Source organism: Moesziomyces antarcticus (genome assembly GCF_000747765.1).
Source record: "Moesziomyces antarcticus DNA, scaffold: scaffold_v10021, strain JCM 10317, whole genome shotgun sequence".
NCBI lineage: Eukaryota > Fungi > Basidiomycota > Ustilaginomycetes > Ustilaginales > Ustilaginaceae > Moesziomyces > Moesziomyces antarcticus.
In genome coordinates, this window is record NW_014638989.1 from 113,848 (window position 1) to 137,274 (window position 23,427).

The 23,427-nt window shown below is 61.1% G+C and overlaps 7 protein-coding genes across 7 annotated transcripts; 5 read left to right on the forward strand and 2 right to left on the reverse strand.

The window, feature by feature from the left end:
• Window positions 1-483: 483 nt before the first annotated feature.
• PAN0_021c6020 (kinase-like protein) lies at window positions 484-4,620 on the forward strand (the record flags this gene model as incomplete). Its single annotated transcript, XM_014798517.1, has 1 exon — window positions 484-4,620. The coding sequence occupies one exon, from the start codon at window positions 484-486 to the stop codon at window positions 4,618-4,620; it is 4,137 nt and encodes a 1,378-aa protein (XP_014654003.1).
• A 410-nt stretch (window positions 4,621-5,030) lies between these two features.
• PAN0_021c6021 (uncharacterized protein) lies at window positions 5,031-6,612 on the forward strand (the record flags this gene model as incomplete). The annotated part of the gene is made up of 5 exons (XM_014798518.1): window positions 5,031-5,164; window positions 5,279-5,294; window positions 5,348-5,476; window positions 5,671-5,759; window positions 6,141-6,612. 5 exons carry the CDS (start codon window positions 5,031-5,033, stop codon window positions 6,610-6,612), a joined length of 840 nt encoding a protein of 279 aa, XP_014654004.1.
• Window positions 6,613-8,595: 1,983 nt separating this feature from the next.
• PAN0_021d6022 (uncharacterized protein) lies at window positions 8,596-9,102 on the reverse strand (the record flags this gene model as incomplete). The annotated part of the gene is made up of 1 exon (XM_014798519.1): window positions 8,596-9,102. One exon carries the CDS (start codon window positions 9,100-9,102, stop codon window positions 8,596-8,598), a length of 507 nt encoding a protein of 168 aa, XP_014654005.1.
• Window positions 9,103-9,410: 308 nt separating this feature from the next.
• On the forward strand, window positions 9,411-10,499 carry PAN0_021c6023 (ribosomal protein S5 domain 2-like protein; the record flags this gene model as incomplete). Its single annotated transcript, XM_014798520.1, has 1 exon — window positions 9,411-10,499. The coding sequence occupies one exon, from the start codon at window positions 9,411-9,413 to the stop codon at window positions 10,497-10,499; it is 1,089 nt and encodes a 362-aa protein (XP_014654006.1).
• Window positions 10,500-10,729: 230 nt separating this feature from the next.
• Window positions 10,730-11,413, forward strand: PAN0_021c6024 (uncharacterized protein; the record flags this gene model as incomplete). The annotated part of the gene is made up of 2 exons (XM_014798521.1): window positions 10,730-10,769; window positions 11,151-11,413. 2 exons carry the CDS (start codon window positions 10,730-10,732, stop codon window positions 11,411-11,413), a joined length of 303 nt encoding a protein of 100 aa, XP_014654007.1.
• Window positions 11,414-11,842: 429 nt separating this feature from the next.
• Window positions 11,843-19,140, reverse strand: PAN0_021d6025 (uncharacterized protein; the record flags this gene model as incomplete). Its single annotated transcript, XM_014798522.1, has 12 exons — window positions 11,843-13,916; window positions 14,002-14,946; window positions 15,360-15,482; window positions 15,770-15,865; window positions 15,917-16,189; window positions 16,548-16,955; window positions 17,018-17,476; window positions 17,575-17,943; window positions 18,031-18,195; window positions 18,246-18,554; window positions 18,663-18,846; window positions 19,059-19,140. The coding sequence occupies 12 exons, from the start codon at window positions 19,138-19,140 to the stop codon at window positions 11,843-11,845; spliced, it is 5,487 nt and encodes a 1,828-aa protein (XP_014654008.1).
• Window positions 19,141-22,158: 3,018 nt separating this feature from the next.
• Window positions 22,159-22,792, forward strand: PAN0_021c6026 (uncharacterized protein; the record flags this gene model as incomplete). Its single annotated transcript, XM_014798523.1, has 2 exons — window positions 22,159-22,506; window positions 22,598-22,792. 2 exons carry the CDS (start codon window positions 22,159-22,161, stop codon window positions 22,790-22,792), a joined length of 543 nt encoding a protein of 180 aa, XP_014654009.1.
• Between the last annotated feature and the right edge of the window lie 635 nt (window positions 22,793-23,427).

The window sequence follows — 23,427 nt, forward strand, 5'->3', positions numbered from 1 at the left end:
GTTGGCACCCGGCGAGTGCACATTTTGATTAAATTTCCAAAAAGAAACGCGCGACTGCACAGCAACAGCACCGCACCGCACCGCACAGGGCAGCTGCACAGTGAGAGCCGAGCGTGGCCGTCGGGGCGTGGCCGTCAGTTAAAGGCGCGCGGTCCATGCATTCCGTCTCTCTTTTTTTTGGCTGGCTGAGGCACCAGAGCGGGAGAGAGACAGAGAGAGAGACTCCACTCGGCAGCGCTCGCTCGGCCAAAAGGTTGGGCATCGCACATCGCCCGGTGTGCTCCTTCTTTCCCTCATCCTCCTTGTTGCCTTCCAAGCACCCCGCTGGCTACCGTCCGCAGTGCACGACGCTACTGCACCTCATCCACTCGCACCGTGGATAGCAGCTCACCCCATTCGCTCCTTGGCCTGGCGCATGATCCACACACTCGCCGCAGTCCCTCGCTTCTGACCGGCCCGATCGGCTCAGTCCGCTCTGCCACCATGTCGCGCCATTCGGGCGCCTTCTTTGGCGCAGACGACGTCTCTTCGCTGCCCCTCCACAACGACCCGCACGTCGGCATCAACATGTCTGGCCTCGACCTCATCAACGCACAGCACCAATCCGCGCAATACTCCAACCCCGCCTATCCTCCCAGCCCGTCTTCCATGCGATCCCCGCACTCCTCGCACGGACATACTTCCAACAACAACAGCAACAACAACAAGTTCGTCCAGAGCCCAAACAGCCTCGGCACCGCCACCTACACCTCGCCGCGTCTCCACAACAGCCACGCCGCTGCCAACTACACCCTTGCGGATCCCAACCAGTCTTCCGAGCGCTACTCGTTCGACATCCAGAACCAGCATCAACACCTGCAGCACGATCACCACGCCGCACAAGCTGCCGCACAAGCTGCCCCACACCGCAACGACGGCCTCGGCAGATCCCTCTCCATGGGTCACTCCTCCCATCCGAGCCGGTCCAGATCCGCCTCCAACCTCGCAAATCACGGCTCAGCCATGTACCTCTCCGCACACTCCGGCGCACTCTCTTCCGGTCATGGCAGCAACGGCAGCGGCAGCTCCGGCTCCTATCTCTCCTCCCTCTCGCCCTCAGGCATGCGCAACAGCAGCTTCATCAGCTCCACTACTCCCGCCGCAAACACGGCTGCTGCTGCTGCTGCTGCCGCAACCAACTCTTCCGCGACCTCCCCGCAAATCTCCTACTCTGGACTGCCGCCTCTATCCTCCGCCTCCTCTCATCCCATGAGCCTGCTTCCCGCACCCCAGATGCTCACCAGTCCTTACTCCAACTCCACCAGCAGCCGCCGCTCCTCCAACGCCATGGATACCTCAACCGGCTCCTCCTCGGCACGCGACGCTCCCAACACAAATCCCTACAGCCCCAACTCCTCCGCCTCGAGTCGCTTTCGCTTCTCCAACACCACACCCAACCCCACCAAGCACGACCCTGCCAACCTCATGGACGTCAGCTCGCCACGCGACACTCCCACTTCGCCTCAACATCTCCACCACCACCACCTCGGCTCCAACTCGGGCCTCGGCTCCAACTCGGGCCTCGGCGACCTCTCCGACTCCTTGCCCTACGCCTATCAGTCCAGCCATGCCAACCAGTACGCAGCTAGCAGCGCGCGCAACATGCAAGCCGCATCGGCCGCACCCCGCTCCCCCTCAAATCAACCATCCGCCGGTCTCTTGCCTTCCTCTGCCGCCGCACAAGCAGGCCGCAACAGCATGATCCTCGACTCCTCCTCCAGAGACAATGCACCGCGCAACTCGTCCGTCTACTCCGACGCCTCTGCCTACGCACACCACGGTCTTGGCCTCGGCCCCTCGGCCGGCATGATGACCACCGCTTCCGACAACTCCAGAACTTCCTCCTCCTCCAACAGACGCGCCGACGCCGCCGCCGCCGCCGCCGCCGCTTCCGCCCGCTCCTCACGTCGCAATCAGGGCTTCCGTCGCGTGCGCGACTTTGACGACCTGCGTCCCATCATCCACAAGAGCACCGCAGCCGCTTCCGGCGCAGCCGCCCTTTCCGACGGCTCCGCAGCCACCGCCGCGGCACGAGCCACAACAAGACGCGCCGATCCCGCAGGCGGTTTCGTGAGCCCGCTCAAAGCCTTGACCGCCTATCTCCATCACACCTACCACCTCGTCAACCCCGCCTTCTTCTACGAGCTCAGCTTCAACCCAAGACGCGTCCTCACAAAGGGCAAGCCCGTACAGAACGACGGCCGCGACAACGAGGACAGCGACTACATCCTCTACGTAAACGACTGGCTCGGCACCGAAGAGGGTCACAAGTACCTCATCCTCGACATCCTCGGCCAGGGCACCTTTGGCCAGGTCGTCAAATGCCAGGACATGACCACCCACGAGATCGTCGCCGTCAAGGTCATCAAGAACAAGCCCGCCTACTTCAACCAGAGCATGATGGAGGTCACCGTGCTCGAGATGCTCAACGGCAACTGGGATCCCAACGACGAGCACCACATCCTGCGTCTCAAGGACACCTTTATCCACGCAAAGCACCTCTGCCTCGTCCTCGAGCTCCTCTCCTCCAACCTCTACGAGCTCATCAAGCAAAACTCCTTCCAGGGCCTCAGCACCAGCCTCGTACGCGTCTTCACCGCACAGCTCCTCGACGCTCTCACCGTGCTCAACGAGGCGCGCCTCATCCACTGCGATCTCAAGCCCGAAAACATCCTACTCAAGACGCTCCAGACGCCCTCCATCAAGCTCGTCGACTTTGGCTCCGCCTGCCACGAAAAGCAGACCGTCTACACCTACATCCAGTCGCGCTTCTACCGCTCCCCCGAGGTGCTCTTGGGCTTGCCCTACAACTCGGCCATCGACATGTGGTCGCTCGGCTGCATCGCCGTGGAGCTCTTCCTCGGCTTACCCCTCTTCCCGGGCACCAGCGAGTACAACCAGATCTGCCGCATCGTCGACATGTTTGGCCTGCCTCCGCAGTGGATGCTCGACAACGGCAAGCAGACCCAGGAGTTCTTCGCCGTCTTTACCGACGAGTACGGCCGCAAGAGCTACCGCCTCAAGTCGATCGACCAGTACTCCAAGGAGCACAACGTCCAAGAGCAGCCCTCCAAAAAGTACTTTAAGGCCACGACGCTGTCCGACATTGTCAAGACCTATCCAATGGCTCGCAAGAGCGGCAAGTCGGCCGACGTGCAAAAGGAGATGGCCAACCGCAGCAGCTTCATCGACTTTGTCACCGGCCTCCTCAACATGAATCCGCACGAGCGCTGGACGCCCCAACAGGCCAAGCTGCATCCCTTCATCACGGGCGAAAAGTTCTCCAAGCCCTTCCGGCCTCCATTGATCCCGACCAGCGTAGCGAGCACCGGCGGCGCCAGCTCGTCCTCCTCGTCGCGGCCCAAGACGTCCGATGCGGCCAAGCATCCGTACGGTGGACTGGTGGGCGCGCAGCAGAGCTCGTCGCGGCCCTCGAACAAGAATTTCCAGGACGCGGCGGCGTACAACCAGCATCTGGCACAGCAGCAGGCGTACCACTCGGCAGCGGCGCGTCAGCAGGCGCAGCCGCTTATTAACAATCCGTACGCACGCGAAGATGCAGCCAACGCACAGGCGGCGGCCGAAGCCAAAGCGCAGGCCAAGGCGCAGGCGGCGCAACTGGCCCAGATGCACCAGCAACAACAGCAGCAGCAGCAGCAGCAGTCGTACAACATGCGACATTCGATGGCGGTGCCGCCTTCGGCGTACTACGATGCGCAGTCGGCCGACGACGGCGCGTCGAGGCAGCAGCGGTCGGACCAGCGGCTGAGCATGATCCCACCGCAGCTTGCCAAGCTTGGACTGGATGCGAGCATGGCGGGCGCGCAGAACATGGCGTCCATGGTGAATCGCGACGATCCGCTGCGCGAGTGGGAGCGGCGGCAGAACGGGCTGGCGCCCTCATCGGCGGCGACGTCGAGCAAGCAGCGTCGACAGAGTGCGGCCAACTACCAGCAACTCGATCTGCTGCAGCAGCAGGCCGAGCTCGGCGGAGGCTGGGATGCAAACATGGTTGGAAAGACGAGCGGCGGAGGCGGAGGCGGAGGCGGCAGCTCGTTTTCGGTCGTGGTGGATGGATCGCAGGATCGGCTGGGACAGCCACGCAAGGATGGCAGCAACAACAGTCTGGGTGGTTTGTCGAGCTCGGGCATTACGCAGCCTCCCGCAGCGTACGGTTCTGCGTCCGGTTCGAGTGCAGCGGGTCGTTACCAAGGCAGCAGTGGCCATCTTATGGGCGGAGGTTCGTCACCGGGTCTCGGGTATGGCATGTCGGGACTCAACGGCGGAACATCCATGTCCACCTCGCACAGCAGCGGTGGTGGGGGGAATGCCAACACGCTGCCGTTTGATATTTACGATGCGGGCATGGCGAATCTGTTGCCTCCATCGCTAACGCCCGTGCGCATCCAGGACCGCGACCACGGAGCGATGCAGTCCAACCAGCAACAGCACTTCTTGCAGCAACTCCCGCTCCACCAGCAACAGCAGTACGCCGCACAGCTGCAGCCCAGAGACAAGCAGCGCCGCGATGCAAGTGGTGGCAGTGGCGGTGGCATGATGGGCGGATTCGGGGGGCTGTAATTGCATCATTTGCCAATCCTATCTTTATGCTCAGCCTTTGTTGGTGACGTGTGTGCGTGAGGAGCAGCTGCAGCAATCGCCGCGCCATCATCGACAGCTGCAGTTGCAGACGCGAGAGATAAGCAGCGCCGCGATGCAAGTGATGGCAGTGGCGGTGGCATGATGGGCGGATTCGGGGGGCTGTAATTGCATCATTTGCCAATCCTATCTTTATGCTCAGCCTTTGTTGGTGACGTGTGTGCGTGAGGAGCAGCTGCAGCAATCGCCGCGCCATCATCGACAGCTGCAGTTGCAGACGCGAGAGATAAGCAGCGCCGCGATGCAAGTGATGGTGGCGGCGGCGGCATGATGGGCGGATTCGGGGGGCTGTAATAGCGCCCACCTGCCAATTCTATCTTTATGCTCAGCCCATGTTGGTGACGTGTGTGCGTGAGGAGCAGCTGCAGCAATTGCCGCGCCATTATCGACAGCCGTACGCCGCACAGCTGCAGCCCAGAGACAAGCAGCGCCGCGATGCAAGTGGTGGCGGTGGCGGCGGCATGATGTGCGGTTTTGGGGGGCTGTAGATCACACCACCTGCCAATCCTATCTTTACGCTCAGGCCGATCGTTGGTATTGTGTGACCACGAAGTAGATTATGAAGTCAGATCCGTTCTAGTGCCAAAGGGAAGCTGGTACGTCACCGAGAGCTGACGAGCAACACCGACTGAGCTGCGAGAGCGACTAGGCCGAGTTGGCCGGTGACAAAGCCGACAATCTCGCACGCCTCCCACTCGGCAGCCAGGCTGACCATGCCGTCGAAGCCGAGGTAGAGGACGGGTCTGATGCCGTCGTCGTCGCGCCAACAGAGAGCGCTGTATGTCCATGCTATGGGGGTGCTCTGACGGACGCTGGTTGAGTCGATCTGTGAGGGTGACGTGACGGCGGTCGCTTTCTAACCCTCTTTGGCTTTAGTATGCGTCGTTGTGCTCACCCATATGCGTCGCCTTCATTTGCGAGGTGTGCATGCACTAGATCAACCTCGTCGCTCTGCCACTCGTCAACATCTAGACTGCCCGCTTTGCACCTTACCTCACAACCACCATCACCTCTCGCTTGTCACACATCACACCTGTGCACGATCCTTTCCTGCATCAGGGGTATGCTCTAATGACTCAAGATGCTGTAAAGGCCGCGTCAAGTGACCAGAGGCTGTCTGTTGATGGACTACGGCGTGATTCTGACCAAGAAGGCATGGCAAGCAGCTGAGTGCACAAGCTGAGCGGATCCTCGAAAATCCTCAGTCTCAATGCAATTGGTTCATACGGTAGCGACGAGTTTGATCGAATGCAGCCACGAGGTTGTTCTGTGCAAGTGGTGGACCCACAAATGAAGGCGACGCATATGAGTGAGCACAACGACGCATACTGATGCCAAAGAGGTTATTGCCCGCGGAGAGTGATGCAATGGTGCCACCTGCACGCCAATGCTATCTTTATGCTCAAAACGGTTGTTGTGTGCATGATGAGATGTTCCTGCAGCAACTGCCGCGCCATCATCGACAGCAGTGCGCCGCACAGCTTCAGGCAAGGGACGAGTGGCGTCGTGATGCAAGCAGTGGCACGGTTTTGGGGGGCTGTACTAGCATGGAGTTCACCGGCACGCCAACATGCTATCTTCACGCTCAGGAGAAACGAGGTTGGTATTGTGGGTCGAGCATCTCCTGCAGCCACTGTCGCTCCATCAGCAACAGCTGCAGTTGCAGGATACAAGCATCGCAATGGGAGTACTGGTGATGAGAGAGGCGCAGGGCCTGGGACAGCGCCAACTGTCAATGCCATTCTCATGCTCCGACAAATATTGGTATTGGATGTCGATGAGGTCATGTTCCTGCAGCAACTCCCGCTCCACCAGCAACAGCAGTACGCCGCACAGTTGCAGGCCAGAGACAAGCAGCGTTGTGATGCAAGCAGTGGCAGTGGCGGCATGATGCGCGGATTCGGAGGACCGTAACAGCGCCGCCTACCTATCATATCTTTCTGCTGAGACGAAACGCATGATGTGCAGTTCCTGCAGCCGTTGCCGCTGCTTCAGCAAGCAACTGCAGAATGCGGCAAAGCTGCAGGCGCGAGATGGAACGCCGCGATGCGAGCAGTGGCGGTGGAGGAGGCGCATGGCTTGGTATGATGAATGAATTTGGACGTTCAGTGAGGCCAAGATGGGCGCGAAAGCGCACGCATTCTTCAGAGCACCCTCTGACACCAGCACGATGGCAGCAGTGTCGGTGCAGATGGCGCTGCCGGACTTGGTACGATGCGCGGACTCGGAGGGCTGTAACAGCGCCACCCCCAACTTGCATGCTGCCCGCAGAATGCTATCGTCATGCTCAAAACAATGCTGGCTTTGTGTTGTCGAGCATCTCCTGCAGCAACTACCGCTCCATCAGCAACAGTCGAGGCACACGCACTGCCCCGATGGAAGTGGCGGCGGTGGCGGGGGCATGATGGGCGGATTCGGGGGTCTGTAATGTCACCACCTGGCAATACTACCTTTATGCTCAGACCGAATGTTTGAATTGTGTGTCTATGATGCCGAGGCCGAGGTGAGGCCGTTCCAGAGCCCGCATCTTTGTGCTCAAAAGATGTCGATATTTTGGCGTATGTGCATTTGTGAGGCCAAGGCAAGCGCCATGGTGCCGTTCGAAACCACCGATGCCGGTCGGGTACCTTCTGGGACGAGGTGGATCGGCTGAGACTGGTATTGCACCATCTCACAGTGTGAATCTTGGCTCGTCGCCATCACACGAAGGTACTGACACCTTGGTGAAGATTGGCTCGGACTACTGTACTCGTCGTGGCCACGCGAGCGTCGCAAATACGCTCAACCCGTCAGGCTCGAACCATGCTGGTGTTGTGTGTTTATGAGGTCGGGATGCTCGCCATGCAAACCATTTGACACCACCAACGACGACTCTATGAAGGGATCTTGGTATCTCGTGTGGCTATGAGACCGAGGTGAGGCTGTTGCAGAGCCAGCAGAGAGCGCCGTAGTGGAGCCATCTTGCAAAGCAGAGGACGGGCAAAGCCAGTTCCTCTCGACAGACCCACCTCTTGCTGTGTAGATTGAGGCGGCAGTCAACGTCGCCTATGCCCGCCGGACATGGATATTACGAATTTGGACCTGGCGCAAGTGCGTTGGCACGATCACGGCTTTGAAACTGGTCTGGTTCAACCCACGAACGCAAGCGCACAAACACCATGGCATTGTGTGTCTATGAAGCCCGAGATGAGGGCGCGGGCGCGTTCTAGTGCCAGCAGAGGGTAAGTCGATAGCGCCCTTTGCACGCCAAAGCTATCTTTGTGCCCAACCTCGACGACTTGCTTGAGATGGTGTGAGTTGATCGTCAGACGAGGTCGACCGTAGTGCGGTTTCGACCGCCACTTTCTCCATCAAGAAGCGATGTTTTTCTGCGATGATCGTGAGGACCGAGGTGCGAGCTCAAGGCATCCAGCCGAATGGGAATTATCAAGCAAGACGCACTTGTCGATCTTGTCGCCTCAAACATGGCTGCATTCCAACCAGTCAATTGTCGACAGCCCGACTCGCATCTGGGACAGGTGTTGGTATTGCGTGTCTATGAGGACGATGACGGCGCGCAAGAGCAGGGCTCGGTATGGTGGTGCAAGTGGCGCAACCTGCACGCCACTGATACCTCAACGCTCGACCCTCGTTGGTGTTGGCGGTACTGTGTGGCACTATGAGCCTGGGCATTGCGCGCGACGCAGAACAGCCAGGCGTCAGAAGCTTCTCTGTGGCTGTACGGGCCTGTTGCAGGTTCCGGAGACGGTGGGTTGAGCCCGTCGGATGTCAGCGTGTGCGGGGGCAGCCGGCCTCGTGGTGGAGGAAAGAGTTGATAGCGCATGCCACCGCCCGCGCAGTGAGTGCTTGAGCTGTGGGCAGCGGTTGGATGCGGCAGTTTGAGACTGAGGCGTATGACTATGACGCCGAGGTGAGCGCGGAAGCGCAAGCATCTCGCAGGGCGCGTTCGAGAGCCAGCAGGGCATGCGAGTCCTGTGGAGCCTGGACCTGGCCTGTGGTGGCAAGCAGCTGCTGCGGTAGATCTAACGACAGCAGCAGTTGCGGGATCTCCAGCCTACGAGCGATGCGTTTGGACCAAGCTGCACTCATGCCTGCGCTGGCCGCTGGTAGACTGGACGAGACCGAGGTTGCGAGTGGCTGTGCGTTGGGCGGGACCATGGCCAGCGCAAAGTCGGCACCAAGCACTCCTGACACTGCAGACTCTTGCGCGTGGCCTGCGAGTAGCGTACGTGCGTGCAGTGGCGACACCGAGGTGCAGTGCACAAACAGGCTGCTCGACGATGCCGAGCGCAGATGGATGACTTGTGTGAGAAAGTGCGTGAATTGGGCGTGTGGGATGGTCAGGATATGGTTTGTGATCGAAGCGCCTGAAGGTGCGCCATTGGATGCGAGCGTGACCGACATTTTGCGTGCGTGGTCGCAGCGATCACCAGCGCGGCGAGGGAGAGTGTCGAGATGGTGTTGCGAGTCCAAGGTGATGCTTCTGAGTCGGAACTCCACATTTGGCCGGTGCGCGAAAAGAACATATGTTAGACTTCTGAATATACCAATTGATGAGCAAAAAAAATGATTCGATCGAGAGAAAGACCGAGTCACGTGATGCCGGGCAGAAGGGAAGAAAGCGGAGCCCACTTTTCTTCTTGCGTGAACCCGGCTGCTCACCACCGAATCACCACCACCACCACCACCTCGCTTCAACCATGTCGGCAACAATGTCGGCAACACGAACATTGGCCACTGGGCTGCGTGCGCTCACGCTCTCTTCGACAGGCGCATCCACATCCGCCGCTTCATCGGTCGCCGTGCGCCATGCGTCCACCTCGTCCTCGGGAGCATCGTCGTACGAGCGCTCGCGTGTTCCACGTCTGCCGCCGGTGGCGCCGCTGCCGTCGCGGCTCAAGCCCACCTCGCCCGCCTACTTCACCGGCCGCCCGGCGTATATCGACACGCTGCTCGAGCTCGAGGAGCTCACACGCCAGACAAAGCGCGCGCTCGAGCAGGCGCACCTCATTGCGCCCAACGCCGCCCCACCCTCGCTGGCATCGACGGGCGCCTCGGCGTCGCGCGCCAACCTGTGGGTGAGCACAGAGCAGCTCCAGCTTGTACTCAACACCAACCTCAAGGCCGCACAGTACCGTCAGATCGTCTCGCGCCTCAGCCTGCTTGCGCGCTACGCCTCGCTCGTCACGCAGCTCGAGTCGCGTCCCGAATTGCACCACGTTCTGGGCGGCGACAATGTCATCCAGCGATTCCACACGACGCTCGAGCGATTCATGAACGAGAACGCCAAGACAAACAACCTGCTTGCCGAGAAGGATGCGGACCGCGCGCTGTGGACGGCGTCGGAGCGCAAGGTGGACCGTCAAGGTCGCGCCTACTCGCGCGGACGGCGCAAGGAGAGCTCGGCACAGGCATGGCTCATCCGTGCCAAGCCCGACACGCTCGGCCAGATCCTCGTCAACAACATGCCCATTGCCGACTACTTTACGCGCACCGCCGAGCGCGAAACCGTCACATGGCCACTCAAACTCACCTCGACACTGGGAACGTACAATGTGTTTGCGCTCGCACGCGGTGGCGGCAAGAGCGGCCAAGCGGGGGCAATTGCCCATGCCGTCGCGAATGCCATCGTCGCCGAAACCGCACACGGCCTCGAGTTCGACCAAGGCATCAAGCTCAAGAAGTACGCAAGGGACGTGCTCGCCAAGGACGGCGTGCTCAAGAGAGACCCCAGGATGGTCGAGCGAAAGAAGACCGGCCTCGCAAAGGCGAGAAAGGCGTTTACCTGGGTCAAGCGTTAGAACGTGCGCCACGGAATGCAGAGACCAATTTTCACCGACACGAGCACGGAGTGTGTGAGATGGCTGTGCTGAGGTGCATGTGCCACAAACCTGGGTATCATCCGTGACACAGCTGAGCTGGGCGTCGATCCATAGGTTGATGTGCAAGCCCTAGCCTGAGACCCAGCATGGTGGGTCCCGAAAAGGGCTTGTGAATGGAGGAAAGAGTCGATCAAAGCCGCCTGAACCAGATGGACGTCAAGCCCCACAATGCTACCAAGGAGTGGGGTGGTGTGGGCTAGCTTTGCCTCAGCCACGCCAAGAGCGAGTTTCTGAGGAGGACACTTACGCCCTTTGCGTGGGTCCGCACCTAGCACGAGCCCCAACCACGGACGGTCTTGTGTGCATTGGCCCTGGGCCGTGCTCCTTTCCTGTGCCCTTGACACCGGCACTGCCGCCGCTCGGACGACTTTGTGCGGCGACCTTGCCGACCCCTGCACTTTCACGCCTGGATCGACGCGTCGCCGAGCAAGACGCTTGCCAAAGGAATTTCAACCGATGCCATCTGCAGCTCACACGAATCGCTGTCAGGACCGTGTCGAGTTGCGCCGGCTGGAGAATGAGAACACAGCCATTTGGTTGCGATTGCAGCATCTACAACCGCATGCCCAGGTGATCAGCTCCGTATCTGCGCCGAATGCAAGCTCACTTGCCTGGCATCAAAGCAAGGCGGCGTGATTGTCCAAGACGAAGCGGGCGAGGGTGTACTTTCCGACGCCCTGCCCATCTATGAGTCGTACCAGCACAAGATGTCAGCCCTCCAAGTGCAACGAAAGCTGTGGGTCGCTTTCGTGCTCAAGCTGTCAAGAGGTCCGGTCGACATTGATTTCAAGGCTACACCATCTCATAAACAGCATGACACTTTCAGCGAGTGACTTGTAACTACGACGGTGTCGGAGGTACTCCGACCCTATGCAATCGTCCGCAGCCTCTGCAGTCACCGGCTCACGCATACGTTAGAGAGACGTCAAGAAACGATGCCTCTGCGCGCACTACCACTTGCGAAAGCAGAATGACCTCTCCCCCGGCCTCGGCTGCATGTCTGCGCCAATCGCAAGTACACTCACACTCGACGGCAGTGAACCAAAAAAGCGATGCCATTGCGATGTGAAAACCCCAGCTACGAAGCAGGAATGACCATGCGACAAGAAGAGACTGGTGAAAACATTGGGGGGATAAGCAGACTGGAAGGGGGGAAGATCGTGTATGCGATTCTGAGCCACGTAGCGCGGCTCAGAGGAGTGGAGACAAGGAGGGGATTGAGAGAGAAACGGATACTGAAAAAGAGAGTTGTGGTGGAGAGACTAGGACATCGGGTGGTCGCGCCAGTCGAGCGGCGGCGGGGGAGCGGAGGTGGAGGCGGTGGTGGGGCGCGAGTTGGGCGCGCTCGGCGTGGCAAAGTGCTGCGGCGAGGATGCCGGCATGGCAGCCGCGAGCGAGCTCGCCAGCGCCATTGTAGTATTGGAACTGCTCTCAGGTGCCGGATGGGAGGCCACGCGCGCGCGCAGTCCGCCGGCGGACGTCGGTTTGCGTGCCAGCGGCGCATACAGGCTGTTGGGCATGGCGCCCAGATCGGCCGACTGGGTCGACGACACCTCGCTCTCGGACGCCGACGACGACGCGCGCTGCTCGCTGCCCGTCCACGCATGCTGCGAGTCCGACAGGCTGCTACCCACACTCGTATCGCGTCGGCGCAGCTGCAGGTTCGCCAGCGGTCCCGCCATGCTTCCGAGCGAACTCTGCGTGCCGGACCGCGAACGGTTGCCTCGCACGACCCCAGCCAGCCCCAGCCCGCGCGGGCCACCACTCGAGCCAGCCCCAGCGTTGCCTGCCCACCATGCGTGCGCCGCGTCCGCATCGCAGTCGCCACCCACGTCGAGCATCGACTCTTCGCGAAACGTGCGCACCGCCTCAAAGATCTTGATGACGCGCTCGAGGCTCTCGCCCATCCTCTGCGATGCTTGCACCTTGGTCGTCGCGCACGCCTCGGGCAGCGCATCGCGCACCAGCTCCGCCATGCGCTCCGCAAGCATCCTGGCCAGACTCCGCAGCGCCGGCATGCGCTCGTCGGCCACATCGTCGCCAATCATGCCGTCGAGCTTGTTGAGCAGCTGCCGAAAGATGATGCCGTCGGCGCGCAGCACCATGCCCTGCAGCATCGCGTCCGCGTGCAGCGCCTCGCGCGTCGCCGCGCTCAGGCTAGTCCAGAACAAAGTGGTTCGCTGTTCAAACGAGACAGGGTCAGGACCGAGGTAGATCGAGTAGAGCAGTGCCTGACAGAGGGACTCGTACTCACGCCAAGCCTTTCGCGACTCCGCCGGCAGACTTGCGTTGCCAGCCGAAGCGCCTCCCGACGCCGCCGCGGGCGTCGACGTTCCGTAGGCCGAGCCCGCGCCCGCCTCGCCACCCACCGTCGGCCAGTCCGGCAGATCCTGGCACGAGCGCCGGAATGGCATCGAGCTCGGCATGTGCCGCGGATCCTGGATGTACTGGTAGCCATGCAGCGACGACGCCGGGCTGTTGAGCAGCGACCCCGACTGCGCCGGCTCCGCAATGCCCGACACCGCCCCGACGCCAAAGCTCGACACTTCGCTCGAGGGCAGACCGGCCGCATCGCCCGCTTCGCTCGACGCGTGCGCCGAGGGCGCAAAGCCGAGATCGCTGAAGCCCGAGTAGGAGTGCGAGACCGTGTGCCTTCTGGGCATGAATCCGGTCGTGCTGCTCGAGGCGGCGGCCTCTGCCTGGCCCTGCGAAAGCGGTTGCGCCTGCGTCGAGAAACGCAAAGCGTCCTGCCCCGCATAGCCAGCACCCGAGCTCGTGCCGGGAGGTGTGAGTATGGCGCTGTTGAGCGTCGCAAATGCCGAGGCGATGAGCCGGTTGTCGGTGCCCATGCCGGTGGTGCCGAGCGCACTGCCGTCCGACGAGGCGTGCGGCGAATGCTCGTGCTTGAGCGCACGGCCCGCGTTCGTGTGGCCTTCGCCGGGCGACGCCTCGGCCGAGCGTTGCGAACGGTACGAAGTCTCGCTATCCTGCCCCTCGGAGCGCGCCTTGGCGCGAGCCTCGGAGGCGTACTCGGCACTCAGCCCGGCGCTCAGCTGCAGCTTGCCCGCCTTCTCGTCTTCGAGCAGCGACTTGACCTTGATCGCCTCGCGCTCGTTGGACGTTCCAAAGCCGCAGTAGTGGAAGCGCGTCTTGCCGCGACCGCCGAGCCTGCGCTGCGCCACGTCGGGGAACTGGCTACGAAGCACCTTGCCGAACGACGCTGCCTGAAGCGGCTCCAGGCCAAAGGCGTCGCACGCGCGGCGATACGACTCGTGCAGGATCGTGCGCGGTATCGAGATCTGGATCGACGGCTTTAAGGTGTAGTTGCACGTCAGCCTGTTGCGCATGAAAAGAATGGAAAGAAAAGTTTTTGGCGTCAGAGGGGAGCGTGCAAAGAAAGTGAGCGAGGCCGGATACGTACCACATGCGAGCCCACTTGTCGCGGTAGAATTCGGCCATCTTCTTGGTGTTAGCCGTCTTGTAGAGCGTCGAGACCTGGCCGAGCATGCTGTCGATCTCCTCGGGCTGGTACTCTGGCTGGGCGGCGGCGGCGGCGTATGCGCTGGCGCTGCCGAACTTGGACGAGGAGGCGGCGTACATGGGGTAGGCAGGCGCGGCGCCCATGTGCGAGGCATAGCCGCCGTGGTCAAAGTGATGTTCGCCCGACATGTCGTAGTAAGCCTGCGAGCGGTTGGGACTGGTGTTGGCCGACGACGACGAGGTGTCGTAGATGGCATTCTGCGACATGGACATGCCGCCGGGCGCAGACCACGAGCCTGCGCTCGTCTGGACCGGGTAGGCGTATCCTCGATACGGCATCTCTGCTTGCGGCTGCATCGTCGACCATGTGGAGCCGGACGCAGTGTCGAAGGGATGCGATGGTGTGGCCATGCCCATCTTGGAGGCGTCGAGCGCGCTGCTGACGCCAAAGTGCGTGGCCCTCGGTGTGTCGGTGGACATTGCACCTGGTGCGCCGTGACCAAACGCATCCATGCTACCGGCTGATGCGAATTGCGTCGAAGCATCCACCTGGTCCCTGGGGAACGCAGATTGGCGTGGAGTCACGACGTTTGGGCCGAGGTAGACGCCCATCTGGGATCCGAGCATGGAGGGCTGTGCAGCCGTCTGCAGCGGCTCCGGGCGGAGCTGAGAGGAGGAGGTGGTGCTGGGCGGTAGCTGGGCGTACAGATCGGGCCTGACTTCGCCGACGCCAGGCTGCTTGGCCTGCTCCCACGATCCATCGGCAGTGCCAGGTCGGTAGGGCGAGCTAGAAGCGCTAGCCGTATTTGTGTAGTATGGGACCGACATGTTGAAGCTCGTCGGCTGTGCGCCGGACGGAAGACGGTCGATGCGCGGAGTGGTTGCGCTTTATGTCCTGGAGCGTTGCTCCCGCACTGCTTCGGTTACCCGACAGCGGAGCGGTTTGATGCAAAGCGAGCGCGCAGGCGCACAGAGTGGTGCTGTCTCGTCTCTGGCAGGCAAGTGCGACCGGAAGTGTGTTGCCCCGAGAGTCCGGCCCGGGCGAGACACGCAGGTTGGAGCGGTCAGTGCAGCGAATGTGTCGAAGGACGACAACGGCCCTCTCCGACGATGGTATAATGTTTGGCTCTGTACGGAGAGGAGAGAAGAAAAAAGGCAAGCAGCAAGGGATGACAGGAGCAAGAGGTAGAGGCAGTCTGGAGTCAGCGTACAAGCTCGTCGCAACGCATCGTGCAACAAGTGAGGGTGTGAGATTCCGAGCCACAGAGCGCCTGAGTTTTGTGTTGGCCGCGCCGGCACCGGTGTGCATAGTCCATGTCGAACATGTTGCGAGCGACCAGATCGATATGGTCATGGGACGCCAGACGCACGACGCACGACATGAGGACTGGAGCACTGGAGCTGTAGCTGTAGCTGGCAGCTCTGAACGACAAGGAGAATGGACAGCATCGCCGGAAGAGCAACGTGCGATGATCCTTCGGAGAAAGCCCGAAAGCGATGCCTCGGAGATGCTTGTCTGCAATGCTGAGCTTGAGCGCGAGGTAGAGCTAGATAACGCTGCGACGATCACACCATTGGGAGACGAAAATGCAGCCGCGCACGGATGGAGTGGCTCGGCGGAGCACGTCGCGGCGCGGTCCAGGACGAAGACGCATAGCGATAGGCTCTCGACGCGTCGACTCCTCTAAGCGACGGCATAGGCCGCGGACCGTGGACCGTGGACCGTGGACAGGTGCGAAAGGCCCACATCATCGATGCTCAACGACGTGAGGCTGTAAAGCCTAGCGTGAGAAATGCGTGGCTCCCTGCACGCGACAAGGGTGGGGCAGAGGGTCGAAGATTGCACTTAGACCCACCGCCTCGGATTTGGCCTTGTAGCGGGGCCAACTTTGAGTGCTCCCCACTGCCCGGTAAGGCTGGCGAACAACTCCAAGAAGGCTGCTGCCAAAGCGCAGCTCAGCAGGCTCAAGGCATCTGATGACGCTGCGTTGCCACAAAGACCGGCGACGTGGAGCTTAAGACGTTCTGGAAGCGCGTTACGGATCGCCGATTCCCTGTGTCGAGGATGCGCCGACATCTGTATCGCATCGCATGCTGTGTCGAAAGCCGAGACAGTGTCGACATGATACCTGCGCCCAGCACCGTGCGTGTCAAGCCAACCTCAACGAAACGACTGAATACAACATCGCCATGATGCATGGCTACGGTGCCACCGTGGTCTTGCACCATGAGCTAAGGCGTCGAGGCCAAGTCGACGCCGTGCCTTGAAAATTGGACGTTTCGTCTTTTTTTTTTTTTTTCTCGGCGAAAAAAAAAAAGTTAAAGCGTCGCTGCTCCACTTTTCGCCACGAAAATTGCATGAAAGCCGGGCGCAGGTCGAGGCGACTAAGCGAGACACGCTGGCGCAGCAGTCAGGGCCCAGCATGGCCGCTACGCTTTGCTGTCAACCTGGAGCCGCGACTGACCCGCGGGGCTGCACGGCTACACCTCCGTCCAATTCGATCGGCCAATTGAGCGAGCAGAGGCGACAGTAGCGGGAACGCTGCGACTCGACGTCTGCGAAGCTGACTGGCGATGTGCTGGCGATGGTGCAGACCAGGGTTGGAAACCGGTGCCAAATGCGCAACCACAGGAGCAAGTTGCAACGAGGCTGCACTCGATTCGTCGAGTGGTACGGGCTTGTGCATGGTCTTGCGCGGAATGATGAGGGGGAGCTCGCTTCGGGCGAACGTAGCCGGCATCACTGGCGAAGCAATGGCCTCTCCAAAGGGCAGAGGGCCACGAAGCGGCCGGATGACAGAAGCAGATCCACCGGCCGGTGAAGTCGTGTGAACCTTGAGCGATGACCGAAGGATCGCCGGCACAGGGCTAAGATGGGCGACGGGACTGCGGGTGCTGGCGACGCCCAACAAACAAGCTCGAACCGAGACAGGAAGGGGTTGCCGAAACCTACTTACCGATCGAATGAAGAGCAGAGTTGAAGCTCGGTCAAGAAGCGAGTTGAGCTTTGCTGGGATGCGCCGAGGCGAGCGATGACGAAAGATGCGATCCTGTTGGCGACAAGAGAAGGTGGAGCGGTGTTACGAGAATGTAAGAGTGAGCATGCTTGGTCGTCTCGAAAGGGAAGCACGGCAACCAGTGCGGTGTGCGGAGGTCCGACAAGCAGCGGTGGGCGGAGAGGTTGGCGAGCGGGAAACGCCGAAAGCTCTGACTCGCCGCGAAGCAGAACGTCGCCAGCAGGTTGAGCTGCTCGTGTATGCGGCGTGGGGAGATGAGCGTCGGACAGGAGGGGAAAGAGGACAAAGAGAGGCGGCAGCTGGTGCTGCGCATTGAAAAGGCACCCGCAGATGCGGCGGAATAGCGGAAGTTGAGGGAGGAGCATCGAGGGCGCCAGATTCGGGAGCCGGGCGTAGAGGCTTGTGGCCTTTGCAGGAAGCGCGAGACGCCGAGGGGTGGTGGTGGTGGTGGTGGTGGTGCACGGGGGCCGCAAACACGCCCGCGCGCTCACGCTCACGCCGCCTGGTTCATCTCGGCGAGCCGAGCCACCTCCGCGTCTTCATCTGTGCCTCGGCGTTTCATTGGGGCGGGTCGGGATGAGGCCGAGGATATGAGCTTACCTTCCTGTGCGAACGGGGATGTGGGGCCGATCGGAGACTGCTGCGCGAGATGCAGAAAGGTGGGTTGCAGGGGAGACGGTGCGATCGTGCCGGCTCGCGGCAGCGTGGTCGGTGGTGCTGTGCGAGATGAAGTGGTGCGATGCGCTACGGGCGGGTGTCGGCTGCAGCGGCCACGGCGCGCGCGCGCGCAAGATGAGGTGGTGACCGGGGACTTTGCTCGATGCACAAGCGACGGGACCGCGGTATAAGCGCCAAGCGGGATGCAGCTGCGCACGCGGCAAGTGGAACAATGCAGGCTAGCTCGAATGGGGTGGCGCCGACATGCAATCAACTATCCGCTCGGGCTGCCACACCTAGACGTCTTGGCGAGCTGAGAGGCCGAGAGATGCTGTTCCGGCCGTAGTGGCACTTGGATCTCGCACGGGACGAGGCCGAGTGCGACGCAAACGGCGCGGCGCGAAGGATGCGATGTGGATGCAGATGGTGATGCGGGTGGCGGCGAGGATGGTGGCGTAGATCTAAGTCGGTGGAGGGTGCAACCGAAATTGAGCTGGCAACGGGCGCCCACGAAAGGTGGCGGTCGAGATGCGGGCAACGAGCGGGCAACGAGCGGGCAACGAGCGGGCAACGAGGTGGCAACGAGCTGGCAACGAGCGGTGTTGGTGGTGAGTGGAGAAAGGGATCAGGTCGTATCAGGGTCGAGTCGGGAAGGAGGGTGGTTGGATATATGGGAAAGAGGAAGATGGATCGCAGCGTTGCAGCAGCGGTGGGTGGTGGGGGAGAGAAGAGGAGCAAGGAGGTGTAGCGAGAGAGGATGAAGAGGAGGACCATGAAAAGTAGCCGAAGCGGCAACCATGCAAGCACGACCGACGACCAGCTCCCAACGAAGATCCGAGAGCAGGGAACGTCGAGGCACGAGCGCACCGCGGCCAAGGAACACGAGGCACAGTCGCATCCACACCGACACAGGCACCCATGCACTCACGCACGCCCCGAGCTTGCAGCGACGACGCCGGCGCAAAGCACACGCAGGGCGGCTGGCGTGCAGAGCGAGATGGGGATGGCAGTGGGAGCAACACGGTCGGAAGACGAGCGCTCCGATGCGGCGGAGAGCGGCGAGCAGGGCACGGCATGAATGCTGAGCAGGATGCGGATGCCGGGCGCCAGGACTGAGGCAAGGCGGAAGAGAGCCCGAGCCAAGGGACGTGGCATGAATACCCAAAAACGGGGGGGCGAGGATGCGGAAGAGCAGCCCAGCTTGAACGCCAGGGTCGGGGCTGCGAAGGATGAATGGCGCCGCGGCAAGAGCGGCGATTGTGGAGAGGGGCAGGCGCTCAAGACAGCCAGCGAGCGAGCGAAAGGAGGGACGGAAGCCACATACGGATTGGACCCAGGTTTACGAGTTTGAGGGGCGAGGAAGGGGAAGCACAACACAACACGGCAAGGCAAGGACGAGGCGGCATCGGATGCTGACTCCAAGGCACATACGCACGCACATACGCACGCACGCACAGAGAGAGAGAGAGATGGAGTTGTGGCGAGCTCGGCGTTGAGAAACAGCCAAAGGGAGGCTCAGTCCGGGGGGGAAGGGGGAGGCAGAGGAGCCTGAGCTGGGCGGAACCAACACGGAAAGCTTGCTCGCCTCGGCTGCGACTCGTGGCGCTGTCACTGGGCCTGGCTGCCCTGGCCGCACTCGACGACACAGCCTTAAAACAAGAGCAAAAAAACCCTCCTAAAAATTAAATTTCCCACTCTGAAAATCAAAATCACAAAAACGAAAAATGGTCACGCTCTGGCCGCTTCGTAACGCAACCTCCACCTCCCGTTTCGCCGCTCTGGACGACGGTTCGGATTCGCATCGCCACACGAGCTCGGGATTCGGATGCACCGCCATTCCCCCTCCCCCAGTCTATATCGGTCCGCTCGTGCAACGGAAGTCCGAGACCTGGAGATGCCGCCGAGAAGACAGAGGCAGAACAGGCGGAATGAGCTGCTACTGTACACTATCAGCGACGGTGGTGAGGTGACGGATGGTGCGCGGATCCAGTACCGGTGCGAAGATGCATTCAAGCGCAAGTTTCGCCGTGCAAAGCCGCGGTGGACGCAGGCGAGCGAGCGGAACAAACAACTGACAAGTAAAAAAAAGCAGTAAAAAAAGTGCGTGCAGTCCAGTGCCCACATGCCACGCCAAAGAAGAAAAAAAGGGTCAAAAAAACTAGGAATTCGGAACCGGGTTAGACCCCGAGAAAAGAGGGAAAAGAGCAGAGACACGCCTCGATTGGAGCGGAGGTGCAGGCAAGCTGCAGGTGCGTGGGCGTGCATTTCCCAAGCCGAGGCGAGCGAGAATCGTCAGTCAACCCGAATGGGCGTAAAAAAGAAGGTGTGCACAGAAGGAAATRCGATGCACCTCTCTCTCTCTCTTGCACTCTCTCTCTTGCACTCTCTCTCTTGCACTGGGTTGCCCACGCTCCATGGCAACGCTTTACCACGCCAATGCAAGCATTGCGATGCCGGTGGGCTGAAGCAGCTAAAAACGCCCCGCCCGAGAGCCGCACGCATGGTTGGCCGTCAGTATGGGCGACCCTGAACGCGCGCCCGCACCGAACATTCAAGCGGAGACGTATCGAAGGTCGACTCGAGGCTAGGCTCGCTGGCCATTTGAGTCACCTCAAGGCGGGTCGGGGGGACGGGAGCAGTCAAGGGTGAGATGGCGGCATCCGCTGAGTTTGGCGCCTCGTGGCACCGTGCTCGCACGACCGCGCGCGCGCGCGAGCAGTGGGCAAGTCGGCAACGGGGCCGTGGCGCAGGGACCGTCCGCGCGCGCGCGCGTGTCGCTGCATTGTTGTCTTGGGCTTGTATGCGCCGCCACACTGTTCTCGCTTTGCCGCATAGCCATGCGCAGCCGTAAGGCGAATCGCACGACGTTCCTGCCCCAGCTCCTCGGCACACAGTCTACCTCGAAAACAAGAACCGGCTACATCCACAATGCTTCGTGCTCGCTCGAGAGAGAGAGAGAGAGAAACGCCGGTGGCAGGGTCTCGGGCCGGTCGAACCCAGGAAGAGAGAGAGAGAGAGAGGAAGATCGTGGCAAAGAGCATTAAAAACTTTACCCACGCTCGAAATTAGGCTGATCTCTGGCAGAAGTGGTGTCGGCCCACATCAGCACACGGGCAGACGGACGGGCTGACCGAGCCGTGGCACTCGGCCAGCAAAGACCCTCCACAGCGTACCAAAAGTCGGAAGCCGCCGAGCGTGGCGGTGCTTGAATTCCCACTCGCGCTGGTGTGCAGGGTCTGGCGAGGCTGGGCTTCCTCCAAACTGAGGTCCACGTGCAAAACTTGCCTGGAACCTGTCTCAAAAATGCTCTCTGCTCAACCAGGAAAAAGAAGATAAAAATTGGACACAAAAAAGAAAGAGCAAAAAAAAAGGAGAAGAAAAAAAACGCAGGAAACTGTGAAGAGTGCAGTGAGACAAAAGGGACCGTGCAAACACAAAAAAAAGCGCACGCTTTCACTGGCCGTCTCCACTTGGTGGTTAGCGGGTGTGCCAGCTGGCGCGGATCCAGTCGCACACCCGTGCATGGGAACGCGATGCATATTACCGCATCCAGCAGCCCCCCTCGCTGACTGTGTCGTGCAACGCACGGTGCAGCCATGTCTATACTCGGCCCCAGCCAGCCAGCCAGACAGACAGACGCAAAGGGGTGGACCCTAGCAGCGAGGGCGGGGGGGAAAGGCAGCGTGGCCAGCGTGGCGGGCGTGGCGAGCGTGCGCCTGCATGTCGTGGGACTCGGCTGGCTCCGCTGACTGGCTCGGCTGCGCGCCATGACCTCCCGTTCCCAAAACGGCTCAAAATCAAGCTCACCGGGCGCGGAGAGGGATTTCGAGGGTGCGTCAGAATGATCTCTGCCGCCGATCCCCCTCGACGGCGATTAAACTCTGCCACGCCACGCCCATGCCCAGGATCGCTCCCGGCCCCATGAATCGTCCAACCAACCAACCAACCCCCCCTCCCCCGCCTCGCAAAGTGGATCACCAGCGCTGGGGTTTCTCTGCTCAGGTCGCGTCCCGAGAGCAAAGATGGGGGGGCTTTGCTGGCAGGGGGTGGCAGACGGCAATGCAAGCCAACAAGCAACAGGCGGGAGGCGGCGCCAGCAACACATGTAGACCAGACGATGCGCCGTAGATCCCGCGACTCGGATCGCACCAACCTTGGCCCCCCACCGCAGACGGCAGACGGCATGCGAAAGGGGTGGGGGCCCAAGGGCAAAACGCTCAAAATAATTAGGGGTTCAATGTGTGCTTGAAGTGTCTCGGCGACCTAGCACAAACTCTATCCAGCTGGAAGCATTGACGACGGTATGGACGGCGGAATCGCCGAGCACACCGGCTCGTTGTGCGTGCGGTGCGAGTGAGGATGGCGATTGCCAGAAGTTTTGCTCAGCGTATGCGGGTTGAAACTGCTATGCACTGTCGATCGTGATGGTGATGGACAAGGTTGGCAAGTACGGCATTGCAGCATCCGAGCGGGAAAAGGAGAGCCGGACGGGAAGCTGGCGACGGCGGGGAGATGGCCATGCACACGCAGGCTCGACGCCAACGACGCCCAACTGCATCGCCGAAGGCTTCCATACCGACGCGAGCAAGCGGCTGGCGAGCTTCGGCTCTGCACTCTGGCGTGCAGCAAGTGCAAAGGTCGTCGCTCGCCTAGCGCCGCCCGCCTGGCAAGACGCGTCGATCGCGGTCGTGCGCCTTTGCTCCCCTCCTCGCCTGCGTGTTTTCCTACGGACCCAAGCCAAAATTGGGGGACCCAGTCAGATCACCATCCCGGTGAGCGAGGCTGATCTGCGCCGTGATTGCCATCGGCAACCATGGCAGCCATTGTGACACGACGACATGGCCATCGCCGTGCCTTTCACAGCGTATCGTCGGCACCGCAGCCGCAACCTCACCACGATCTCGTGACAACCGATTTGCCCATCACTCTCGCAGCGTCGAAAAGCATGTCGGCGTAATCTACATGCCGCATCGCTTTCATGGCATTGCGCAGTCATGGTGGGCTTTTGCAACTCCTATCGAGCTGGGCGGCGGCGACTTGCGGGGCTGCGTTTATTGATGGCTTGGAGGACGACTTTCTGGGTCGTCTGCGTAAACTCTAAAACCAAAAAAAGGGCGATCGTCCCCCCCACATGCCGGTATGCGGCTCCCGCTGTTTTTCATCTTCCGCCTCTTCATCTGCCCCCCCAAGACATAATGTTATCGGGACCATAAAAAAGCAGCCGGCTCACTGGAGCGACCAATCATCTTGCAGATCGATGGTTCGGGGATCTCTGCACACATCGGGAAGATCAAGTTGCAAGGCCGTTTCAATAACGCCACGCGATCAATCGAGACGCAGCCATGACCGGATCGGACGTTGAATCGCGATCGACGGAGCACGCCAAGCCATGGCGCGCGGCGTTTGAAGACGTTGCGGTGGTGTTTTGGTGGAAGAGGGGGTCGGCGACGGCGTGCGTGGTTGTCACACTTGGTGACGACGAGCGGAGCGGAGTTGACAATATCGCGCACAGCGTGTCGCCTCATGCATCCCGACCATGAAGCGCGGCCGTTCGTCGAGGCTCCAGCGTGCTTGGGGTGCTGCACGCCCATCGGGGTCGATGCACGACTCTCCATGTGTGCACCTCCTCGTGGCCAACTTCGCTCTCGCCAACACACGCGACTTGCGAACATGTATACCCCCCCCCCCCCCCC